We start from the raw sequence: 13,014 nt of genomic DNA, 5'->3' as shown, positions 1-13,014 counted from the left end.
CAAAAGCTAAGTAGCCTGCCCAAGGTCACAGAGAAGGTCTCTTGCTCTCCCCTCCCTGTATCTCACAATACCTGAAATGGAACTGGGCTGGAGGCAGCAGCACCCCTTCAATTCCTCCTACTCTCTGTCACTGGGACAGCCAGTTCTCTGGAGGGATTGAAACTCAGCTCAAAACTTGGCTCAATGCAAGGACATGTGGGTGCTCTGTGGCTGTAATCTCTGAGTCAGATACATGAGCTAATCATGCCTTTTGCCCTTGCACTCTTTGAACTATGAGCTCAAGACACAGTCACAACAGCAGCATCACATCCTGACTGCCCAGTCCTGGCTTTGACTGCTGACAGCTTGAAACAATAGTGATGAAAAATACACATGTGCAGAAAAACAATGCTTTCATTACCACATGCAAGGTTTAAATGAGACATTTGCCTTTGCTTCCCTGAACAAATAATCTAGGTTGCACTTTCTCTTACATTTATGAACAATCTTCTGAGATGACTGACAAAAAAGGTAACTGACATATAATGTGAATCTTTATGCTGTTATCCATTCCAAGACATGCAGCTGAATAAAATTCTGCTCAGTCAGACATAAAATCAAATTAGAGGAGTTCGCTCTGAAGAGAAAGAACTAAATTTGAAACAAATAAAGCAGTGCATAATTCACTTTTAATGGGATTAGTTCCTAAAACCACACTAATCATAATCCTAACAAGGTAATACTTTCCACTGCGAGTTTACCACATCATTGCTCAGTACACAGCAAAGCAGAGCTTCAGTCACTTGAGGGATTTGCCCCACATGCAAAGTGAGCAATAGTATTTTTGCAGGATTTGCAGAGTACTCCTGTTTATTAATAATTATTCCTTATGTCTTTACAACACGTCATTCATCCCACACGTGTTCACAAAGATCTTCATCTATCAGTGAGATCTCCTGGATAACACACAGCGTATTTCTCCACAAAGTCCTGCAGTATTAGTCAACAGTTTAGAAAAGAACCAAAAAAAAAAAAAAAAAAGGCTCTATCTCAACTGCACAAATTCAGAAGAAAGGCAATGACTCAGACAGGAAAACTGGCTATCCCTGAAGTAACAATTTCCTATGTTTGGAAAAAGTGCCATTGGATTTTTATTGACCATAAGTATTCAAGACCTTGGGTTTGGATCTGATTTTTAAGACAGCATTTTTCATCAGCAGAGCAGCTCACAACTCTAAGAATGCCTGAATTAAAAGAGAAAGTATGACCACCTGCTTTGCAGCTAGTCTTCAAAGTAGCATCTCAAGATGACCTCATTTATTTGGTATATGAGAGCTGGTACCTTATAACTCAAGATGCTGTGGCAACAAGGCACACATAAAACAGAAACAAGAAAATAATTTAGTCATTTCTCCAATATAGGAAATCTTTTACACCTTTATTAAAATGTTCAACCTTGAAAACCCAAAATTCAGCATGCTGCATATTCATTATCTCTCAGCACATGTCTGAGCCAAAAAATGTGCCCTGATGACTGGTTAAGAGAGAATTTTGCATGAGATTTTAGAGTCAAGCTGGGTTTTTCCCATTTTGTCAGCAATCTAAATTTTCTGTCTGAAATATAGTAAATCATTCTTTTAATAACACAGCATGGATTGTAGCTTGCTTCTTCATCTGCCTCAGTTTTAAAGAAATGACAGGTTAAAAACAATGTAAAAGCTAATAAAAGGGAAATGATCAAATGCACATCAGGAAAGCAGGTAAAGTAAGCAGATGCTTTTCTACACGAATCTATATACTGTGATCCTTACCCAGCAAAAATTTCCATTTATATATCCAACTGAGACCTTGTTCCCTGCACTTTTTTTAAAAGACCATTTACCAAAAAGTAAAAAAAGAAGACAGAGCTATAGTGTGTACAATACAAATGGAATTATTTTTCCCTTATAAAAACATTACAGCTCTGCATGAGTATGCAGCAGGGTGAATACCCTACAAATCAAGCTGGAGCTTGCTGGCACTGGCCTCAAACATTTCCTCACATGGCTTATTTCTAAACTCCAAAGTGTTTTCAATACATTGTATTCAACATACAAAGTTTTTTTTATTACTTTACCCTTTGACGTGAAGGAATTTATGCTACATAATATGCACATTAGACACAGATACAAGCTTCATCTTAAACAAATATCCTATTTTCTAGCCACACACACATGCAAAAAAAAAGCCACACACACATGAAAAAAGATTATGTATGGCAAACAAGAGATTAAGACCATTTTAAAGTGGATACATGCAATGGCTGTGCCCTTGTTACAGGGCAAGATGTGAATGCAGATGACTGGGGGTGAGGAAGTGTGACTTATGCAAGCAAACATAACACAGGGACAGCAGTCATTCTCTGACTTAATAAGTTTGTACCCCTCAGACTGCAAGCTCCCACTCTGAATATGGGGAACACTCTGCCAAGCAGGCACAGGCCAGTCATCAGCTCCCACTCCTGCAAATGAGCAGTGACTGAGCTGAGCTGAGCTGAGCTGACTTCCAGAAGAGACCTGTAATGAAAAGATGCTGAATGCCTTTAAGCATGTACTGTTTGCCAGGATTTTTAAAAAAGAGGGGGAAAAAAAAGAGAGAACTCTCTCACTATACAAATTCTATTCAAGGAACAAAATTAAAAATTCCTCAACTCTGAGCTAAATTACTGCTATTTCCCATAATTCCAAAGTTCATTCAGGATCAAATCCTACACTACCTTTCAAATACTTCATTTCAAATACACTCCAAATCTTTCAAACTGCCCAGAAGGTGGTCTAGTGAGGCCACCCTCCTGTGGCTTCCTGTGTGAAACAGTTCTCTCCAGAAAGCTGATGTTACTGTTCTGTTTATTTCCTTCTGCTGGAAGTATTCCTCATGCTTGCTCCTTCACCACAGCAGTTTGGAATTTGGTTACATCAGTTTAGTAAATTATTAGTGAGGGGGTTTTTTGAGTGAGTATCAGGGTATGATTTAACAAAAGAAATACTATCCTCATACCAAGGACAGCCAGTCTCAAGAATAATAGAATGCCTTGTACCAGGTTATCCAGACACTCAGCAGTGTCTGCTAGTACACTTAATTTGTGATCATTGTGCCAGTGAACTATCCAGCAGCACACAGAGCCCTTCAGGGGAATGAGCTGGGGGTTGTCCTCCATCTCTCCTCATATCCACACCTTGCTATGAAAGAGTCCTATTTCAGTCAGTGTGGAGGACCCAAGACACTGTGGAAAACCAGAAAAGAGCTCAGAAACATTAATGTTAAATCCCTGAACACAATGTGAAGCATAGTATTTTTGGCCTTCATTATTATTTCTCTGAGGGAAACCTTCATTTCAGTATTGTTACACAGGAAATTGGTGCCTGAATTCAAAAGGAACAAAGGAACTCATTAGCAATTCTAACTATAACAATTAGATTTTATACAGCCAAACCCTGTCTTGCATCTAGACAAATAATAAAAACATCACAGAGTTGCCACAGAAGGACCATTGCAGAGACAGAAAGGTTATATCAATGGCTAGTATACAGTAATGTAAGCTCAAATACCTTCCATTTCAAAGATTTTCTTGGGCAGGCAAGTTAATACCTCTATATCTCAGTTCTTCAGTTGAAAATAAAGATAATAGCAAAATGAGAGCTAAGGAAAAGGCCAGATATGTGATAGAAACTGTGTAAAAAAAATCTAACAGAATTTGTTTTGTGCATGGGTAAAGCACAGTAAATTTGAAGCTATTTTTGCTACATTTTAAGATAACTATTTCACTGACAGCTTTTCAGTGCTATGCAACAAAGATCACATTTTTCCAAGAAGAGGAATAATACACCATACATTACATTCAAATGAAATGTCAGATCAGTGTTTTCCTATGAAACAATAAATAGAAACAAACCCTGTTTTAGTAAGATTTGCTGAGCTTCTTCTCAAGACAGAGGAAGATTCAGGTCACATTTTACTCTCCAGTCAGTGATACCCAACACAGGCATCAAGACTATTAGGGTATTTAAGATGTTAAAATCACACCTATAGCTGGTAATCTGTAGCTATCCCTACAGACACCAGAGACCAGATTAACACCTCTGGTTAAAGCCAGGACTCTTTGAAGTCCTTCTCTGTTATATTTGATAGCAATGTTTGCACTATAGGAATATAGTATTTTCTTCATCCTACAACATAAATCTTACTGTTATCACTGAGATTAAGGGACACCAGATACAGTTTAAAAAAAAGATAAGCTACCACAAAAAAAAATTTTTTGGCAAAGTTCAGCACAAAAACCTTGAAATCAAACATGCCCCAGACAGCAGCATATCTAAATCACACAAACTCTTTAGGATTCCTCCTGCCAAAAGCCAAGGTAAGCACAAATAGAATCAATGAGGAATTTTCTTTCATGGTCTGGTCATAACATACTTATGTAAAATGACAAAGAAAAACCTTTCAAAAATTCTAAGACTCACTTGAAGACTAATCTGACATGAATAAACTAAAGTCAACCTTTAGTTGTATTTCCCAGAGCTGATCAGGTATCAGCAACCAGAATATAAAAATCAACTAATCTGATGCTGTTTGTTCTCTTCCAGTGAGTCAGTGCTGCCATCTAAAGCTATCTAAAGGGCATGCAAAAGAAATCCAAAGTCATGCATCTAAATAACATTCAAGAAGCACATGCCAGTAGACAGAAAATGCAGAATAGGTCAAATATATTAATGAGATGTAACAAAATAATGATGCTGCAGTACCTGAAGAAGAAATTCTTTCTCTATCACTTCATTTGTCTTGCTGATAAGTCGCTTCTGTAGTCTCTGTATTTTCAGAATCAGCTCATAGGTAGTGGGGTCGCTGGCCTAGGAAAGAGCAAAGGAGTCTCAAAAATTATATATGATAACAAGCTACTGTTTCTTTTTTCCAAATGAAAACCATAATACCTCAGTGTCCAAAAGTAACAAGTACAAAAGGGGGGCTAGGGGAGGATTCATTCAGCTGTTTGTTTTTTATTTGAATTGCACGTATACAAGTAGTCCTGGAACTTAATATATAAATTTCAGCAACAACTAACAGGAACTGTTCTCCAAAAAATTAAGAGTAGTGCAAGTATTTCCTGCTGTTCAAGAACTTCAAATAGTGTCAACTTTGTTTCTAAGGAGATTTTTCTACTGAACAAAAAAAAAGACTAATTGCAATTTAGTCCTGAAACAGAAGGAGAATTTAAGAGGAAAAAATTTGGGGAGGTAGACTGATGAACTATTACGGGGTTCTAAAGCATTCTAATGTGAAATCCCACTCTTCAATGGAATTAAATGCTTAAAATGGTGACAGAGTGTTTGCACTGTACTGTTGCCCTCTACCTACACAGCCTGTAAGACCAGGAGTTAGTAGATGCCTGTGTCTCCATCCTTTTCTTTTCATTCTTTTGGCACAGATTGAATCTGGAGAAAGCTCTAAGGAGCAAAGAAATATTTCTGTGAGGAGGAGCCAGCAAAGCTTACTTTACCAGTGTTTTCAATGAAGGGCAAGGTGTTTTATAACACCTCTCTCCCATTTAGTTTTTCCTCTCTCATGTGGTGTCTCATAAGGATTAAACTCACACTGCAGTAAAGGCTCCAATAAAGTCTTGCTCTCCTATATTTGCTTGAGCTTATAAGGAACTTGGTATCTCATTGCTCTAAATCTTTTGTCTGATTTTATCTAAATTGACTAATCAATTCAAGCATAACTAGGACACTAACAGACATACACATGCAGTGCTCACAACACAACACAATTTCCTGAGAAACCGGGCTACAAAGTAGACCAGACCCCATGATCCACTCAGTCCTTGGTTTTTTTTATAGGCTCCTTGCTGCCCAAGCATGGTGCCAATCTGTGACAACTGTAGTGATATGAGAGTGTTTGTTCATTAGGAATTGAACCAAAACCCCATCAGGATTATTTCATATGTATCTTGCTATCTGCTGGCCTTTCTGTGTTCCAAATACACACCAGCTACCTAGAATAGAAAGACATGATTTCCCATTATCAGTATCTTCATACATTCATCTCCCCATCACTGGATGTTTTGACTGGCCTGATTTTTCTTTGTTACAAGGTGCTGCCAGAGTTTGTACCTAGTTCAGCATCCTGCATTATATCTCCCTTCCATGAGAAAAGCCAATCACACCATCCAACTTGAAGCTCAGCATAGGAAGATCAGAAATTCACTATCATGCTAGCAAGCACAGTCAAAATATTCAGCTCTGCTTCTGCAGGGACAGAGCACATAATCACTCAGTATTAGAGATGCTAAGCAACCCAGGCTGGCATAAGATCAGAGATCCATGCAACAGAGGAATCTCAGATGGCACTGACTTACATCAAAAATATCCAGTGATGCCAACTGATGTTCATATATTTGGTCTATGCTTGATAGATTTTTTTATTTTTCCCCTTCACTTGGCAGGTTCAAATCATGTGAAAACTTGGATTTGCTATTTATGTAAAGCAGTTGAACTCACATTACCTGGAATTACTATATTTGGGAATCCACCACTGTTTATGTGGAGGCCTCTTCCTGTTTTTTCTCAGATATAATTTACCTTCTGACTTCATATCTGTCCATTCTCCAGTCTACCTATTTTATAAGCCTTTCAGTTCCTGCTTTCTCTCCATATGCATTCCCATATACGTCTCCCTGCTTGGTGGTGGTAGGATTGTGTCTTTCCCCTACCATCTTATTCCTCACCCTCCATGTTAAGGAGCCTAAATCCACCTAATGCATTCTTATTCCCTTTAGCACTTCATTGTCTCTTTACAGATCCCCCTGCAATTTTTCATTGAGAAAATGACACAAAAATAACGCTGATTGCATTGTGCAAGAAAAGCATTCAGCAGGCAAGGATTCCATTCGTAATATGGAAATTTCAGTCTGCCCAGTCCCTCCACATCATTTGCATAACAGTAAATCAAATAGGCTTTTGCTGGACCACTGATTTGATAATAGGGGCTTTGGAAACACAAAATCCTCACGCATCACCTCTAATTTTCTCCATCTGTGAACTTGCAAAGGCTTCTGCAGTTCTTCTTCCAAAATTTTGCACCGTGTCTGTTCCCTCAACAATTCCTTCTGCATGTGATTAAACTCCCATCTGAAGACCAGCATAAAATAAAAAGAGAAAACACACCAAAAATAATGTGACCAAGGCACTAATGTGGACATTAACAAATCATTCTCCCATGCACTATGGTGCACAGGAAACACTACATGGAAAGCACAAAGAGTTACTTTGCACACTACAGCAATACTGTGGTGGCAAAACGTATCAACACTGATACCACTAAACAGGTGGAACCATAAAATAACACACTTGGACCTCTTTGCTTGCTTCATTAAGAATGGCTCAGAAAACAGACTCCTGGGGAACCTATTCCACTGACTACTGGATCTCACTCTTCACATCTTTCCATGTAAATTAAGGGCAGAAGGACAGTTAGTTCATTAACCTAAAAATTAGTTATGGGTCATATCCAGTTACCCCTGTGTTGAATCTAACAGTTTGTGTTTGAAAGATTTTAAATCTACATGCCTCACATAATTCATTTAATAAAACACACTCTAGGACCTAAGTATGATGGACACCATTCCTAAGAGAACTGAACTTTGATTTCTTTTATTACATCTACTCAAGGAATTTCAGAGGTGACTTGCTGCTAAATTTCAAACTGATTGAGTACTACCAAGATTCTTTGACAACTAGGCTTTTATGGTGGGGATAGGAGGTTGAAGGGCAGGAAAAAAAAGGCACATTTTGTAATGATCTGACCCATATCACTTCAGAGATGGGATCCTCTAAATTCTCCAAGGTCAAAAGGGCATGGAAGATTGAGATATGCCTCCTCCATCAATGAATCTTTTCCTCCTAAGCTCAGAATTGCATTTAGCTCACTACAGAGAAAAAGGCCTTTTTTTAACTGTGAGGTTGGACAAGGTTATGGAAGAGGGAAAAAAAACCCCTCACATTTCCAATTGGCAAATCGGGAAAGCTAATTAGCAGCACAAGTGATAAATGGAGTCTTTTCGACAGACAGTTTTCATGATGGTTTTGGACTTCATTAAAGTATGAGATTGCTGCTGCAGTTAGCAAGAATTGATCCACCCATCATGGCATGCAGCACACTACACTTCAATACCATCACTGAGTTTCAATACAGTAACAGACTTTCAGCTGAATGCATTTGGGCAGCAAGTTCAAATCCTATCCCTATCTGCAGTCAGTCGATGAAAACTGCAATTGCTAATGTTGTGTGCCCAGTTCTCCTTTGTTTCACCAAATCAAACTGGCATAATTCCACTGGAGTCAATGGGACTGACCATGGACTGAAGTCAATTTGTTCTGCTGAAAGCCATGCAATTATACTGATAAACGAAAGATCTCACCCAAAACTCTGGTAACTACACTGAATTTGTATAGTGGTTATCTGCTAAAAACGTAACTGCCCCTCTTTACAAACCAAGACTGATCCTTAGAAAATGGCCACAGCTTCCCATCAGGAAAGAATACACCTCAAATACAGGAGGGGGTAAACAAGAAAGGAAGCATTAAGCTGGAGAAGGAGGAGAAAAATCAGGTTTGGGCTTCTAAATTGCTGTTCTAAAGAAACAAAACCTTCAGTGAAAATTTAACTAAACCTTTCTCAGAAATCATAAGATCTGCACATAAATTTGGAAGGAGAGAGCTCTGAAAACAGGTTTTTGTCGTAAATATGTCAAGTGTCTCCCATACTCTGGATTTTTTAACCAAAAGGAGTTTCACTAATCTAGGCTTTGTACCATTGTACCACTAAGTAGCTCACTGGACTATGAACACCTTTTCTGCTGCTGTCAGGTTTATTCTGTAGGCAGTAACTCACAGTACAATGGGAAATATAGAAACTATTGCAACTTTGGCCAAGATCTCTTTTTCCCTCATTGCTACATTTCAATTTTCCTAATTGCTGCTAAGTTGTTTAATGAATTTAATCCAGTCTGTGTTTGAAGTCAAACCAAACAAATCTGTCCTCCAAGGTATAATGCTCGTTGATACAAGCCTTTACTATGTATAAACCACATTTTTTTGTCTGAAACACAAAATCATGGAAATGTATTCCGCTGGGTTTCCTACCTGAGCTCCTCCACATTCGCCACACTCTTGCCAAGTATTCCCTTCTCACAGCGGAGTTTTTTGATCTGCAGCTGGAGGACCCGCATGTCCTCCATCCTCTGCCGGTACTCGTGCTCGCCCCTGTTTAGGATGGCCTGCTGGATTTTGATCTTCTCGTAGAGCAGCGCCACCTCGGCATTGCGCCGAACCAGCTGCGTGCCCAGGGCATGTCTCTCACAGAGCACCTGTGGGCACAGGCCAAAGACACAACTCAGCCAGGCTTCCTTCACACTATCCTGCACCATCGCGATGACACTTGTATCACCCAAATCAGGTACATGTTATTAATTAAAGAAATATGGTGAGAAGTTAATAATTTCCCCTATAGTACAAACTACAGATTTCAGTCACTTCAGTGTCTTAACTTTTTGGTTTAATGGCATTACAAAGCTTTAGTACTCCCACATTCATCTTAAAAATACACTGGGCAAATGAGGGAACAGAATACAGGGTATTTGAACTAACTCAGGTTAGGATTCCTACATTGTCAAATTCCTTCTTCTGCTTCAGTCGCTCTGCATCAGCTTCAGCAATAATTTTTAAGAGTTTTTTCCCTTCTGCCTCCTGATTTGCAATATAGACTTTGGTTTCCTGAGCCTGTGCAGTGATCTTAAGCAGTTCAGCCTGATGGAGATAAAGAATATAAGTGAACAACTGTTAATTAGTAACTTCCCCTTACAGAAACCTTCAATTAAGAGTTAGTTAAAAGTATTTTATACATGCTTTCACCTTCCTGAGAGGTACACATTTTGATAGTTACTAAGAACTAATCACCAAAATCACCCTAAAGAAGAAGACCCATAAAAAAATACTGTCAATACTATTTTAATGTAATTGTTTTATGCAAAATAGAAATTTGAAAGTATTTTTACCTATGACAATGGTTCAAGTTGTAATTCAGGCATGCCTCGTTTAATTTTTTTTCAATTATACAGCACATATTTAGAAAGCTTCTCAGTGGAGTTGTTATTCAGAGTCAGTCTGGGATGTGAGAAAGATCAACTCACCTTGCTGAAAAGGGCAACAATCTCTGCTATGCAATGCAAAGCAACATCAGCTCAAGAAAGGTTTCAGACTGGAATAAAATTGGTGGCAACCAAAAAGGAAACAGCAAAATGTAAGAGCCACAGCACTTTGTTTAGTGGATGTGTAAATGAGGAAGACTGTGAAAAGAGGGACTGTCCCTAAGCAAGGAGGAGCAATGCACTGCTACAGAAACTGCACAGCACCAACCCAAACTAACACTGGAATGTGCCCAGTCATTCTAACTCACTGTCACAAAAACTATAATTCAAAGGTGTAGATCAAAAATAATAGGGTCTTCCTGGATTATTAGAAATTTTTATCACTGCTAGGCTACTAGAGCCAAGGTGGAACTACCTGACCACAGCTGATTTTCATAGATATGTAAACATTCAAGCCTCAGCTCAAAGACTTTGCCACAACTCTAACCCTTATAAAATATGATGTTCCTGCAGCCTTTTGGGAACAAGCATCATCCAGTGCTGAAAGCATGAGACTGTGAAGAAGGCTGCACCTGAAAAAACATTGATTTAAGACAGAAACAGTTTCATCATCATCATAATAAAATAGCTTGTTCCATTCTTATTTACCTTAATAAAATTTTCATTTTCCTTAGCTCTCTTAGTCAGTGTGAGATATTCATCAGAATTCATCAGCTGAATAAAAATGCAAGTCACCTCATTCTGAAATACAATCAACACTCTACAAAAGCTGCCCAGTAATGTAAAACTGCTCATGTGTTCAGCATTGCTGGAAAATATTTTTTTAATAGATCACAATTCTATGGTCTTCCTATGTCAGAAAAATATGAATTGTAAACAAGAAGTGGCAATAGATGTGGTCAGAAAACACTCATATAGACAAATCTCACTGGAATGCATTCAGATAAAATAAATCTGAACTGCCTTGTATAGTGTGAAACATAAATACCTAAGGCCACACAAGGATTTTTAGTTAGATAAATATGCTCAGAATCACAGTATGAGGGTCTGGGTACATCAGGTAAGAGAAAAGGAAATTAATAAAAACAGCCACTGTGCAAGCAGAAAAATGGTCATGTCTGAAACTGCTGTAAATCAGCATGGCTCACTTGAAGTTGGTTCAGAGAATTTGTAAGAACTGAAGAACAGTCAGCAAGAAAAAAACAACATGTATGGGACCTATACCATTACCTCAAATCAAACTCAAACTAAATCTTGTTTGGATTCTGAAATATTAGTGCAAGTGATACTTTTATTGGTATACTATACTAGAGGTGGGAGGAAAACAGGAGTTTTATGGAAGTTGTAACTGGGACTGAACACAGAACGCTGAAATAACAAGTCAGATTTTATATTTGGATTTCCAGAAAATGCTAACAAAAAATATGCATAAAGATCTACAAAATTATACAAAGCACTTGATTTGCCAGCAGCTCCATTCTCGAGGACCATAGATTTTTTTCCAATATTCAGATCCTTCATCAAACAACTCTAACTTGCAGCCCTGCATGAAGGTCAACTGAAGTCAAAAGATGCATTGTACTGGCTTTACCATGATTAGATATTTTAAGGCCTTTATGCCATCTGAGCATGTCTGTATAACCTCATTCCTATGAATCCCAGTCCTCTGTGATTTAGCACATTCTTTAAACTTACTTCCCAAGAATAGCTTTTTTATTTCCTTCACATCAGAGCAAACAGCATAAATTGATGCTGGCTTGCAACACAAGTAATTGGGTTCCTTTGTGCCCGTGACAATCAGCTCCCTCTGACCTCTCTTCTGGTTTACTCAGCAGTGGCACTCAGGTAGAAGACCACAATGCCCTGAAGCAAGTCAGAAATGTCCTGTCAGTGTATGGACAAACTTGCTGGTGAATAATTGAGTGGGTAAACCATGCAGCAATCATATGTTTGTCAAATAAATGGCAGACAGTTCTGAGCTGATGAGACAGAATTGGGGACTAGTTAAGGCAGAAAGCTGCACACAGGGAAGGAGAGGCTGTTTGATTTCTCCATCACTGAAAGAACATCTCTGAGACAGATCAGGTACAAGAATACAAATTCATCACCCTTTCACAAAACCCTATTGACATCTTCTCATAACTGTAATGTGCTGAGAGGCTGAAAATTCAAGGAGTCAGTGAAGCAAAGCAATAAATTGACAAAAGAAAACACTGTGAAAAGTGACAGGGAACTTTTGGGTTTTGGGGGTATTGTTTGCAGTTTTTTTTCTTAGTGCTTAGTGAAGATTAAAAATAAACTCCCATGAACACAACTCCATAAATCTTTTCAGAGTACAGCAAATTGAGTTGAGATACCATCACAAATCTAACATCTTATCTAAGGATGGGCTGCAGCCAGCACTGAGAAGAACCCAAGCTTCAAGCTCAGATTTCCTTTGATTTAAGACAGATTCTTGCTGCTTTATACCACAATATTAAAATAACTTTAATTCCATAGGGACCTACTATAAGGCACTGCCTAACTCCCAAAAGACTATGGCTTGATAGTTACATAGAAATACAACATTGTTCAATATAATGGGGTTTGCACTTAAAAACAGTAGTAAGAAAAAAGTTCTTTAAAAGTTGAGTTATAAGGGTCTACATTAAAAAGTATGTTAGAATCAGTTTATCCACAAAAGCAGCATTTCTGCAAGCAAAATGGTACTTTTTAGTAAAAAATATTCAGTCACCAAGAGATTTAAAGTTTTCAGCAGACAATTCAGGACTATTTCATTATAATTAAAGGCAGAGATTAAATCTGTCAGATACACATATTTCTGCAACTAGTATCTCTAAAGGGTACTGAGATCT

The 13,014-nt window shown here is 38.2% G+C and overlaps 1 protein-coding gene across 1 annotated transcript in view; it reads right to left on the bottom strand.

The window, feature by feature from the left end:
• The window catches only part of CFAP58 (cilia and flagella associated protein 58), a 56,385-nt gene that overhangs the window by 18,734 nt on the left and 24,637 nt on the right, over positions 1–13,014 (bottom strand). Inside the window, exons 12-15 of the mRNA XM_079312067.1 lie at positions 9,678–9,818; positions 9,156–9,379; positions 7,031–7,142; positions 4,761–4,865 (exon numbers count right to left, since the gene is read on the bottom strand). Of these exons, the coding sequence (XP_079168193.1) occupies positions 4,761–4,865; positions 7,031–7,142; positions 9,156–9,379; positions 9,678–9,818 (582 nt within the window). The remainder of the gene's footprint in view (positions 1–4,760; positions 4,866–7,030; positions 7,143–9,155; positions 9,380–9,677; positions 9,819–13,014) is intronic.

This window comes from Erithacus rubecula (assembly GCF_903797595.1).
Source record: "Erithacus rubecula genome assembly, chromosome: 9".
NCBI classification, from domain to species: Eukaryota; Metazoa; Chordata; class Aves; order Passeriformes; family Muscicapidae; genus Erithacus; species Erithacus rubecula.
This window is presented reverse-complemented; position numbering and strand designations above follow the sequence as displayed.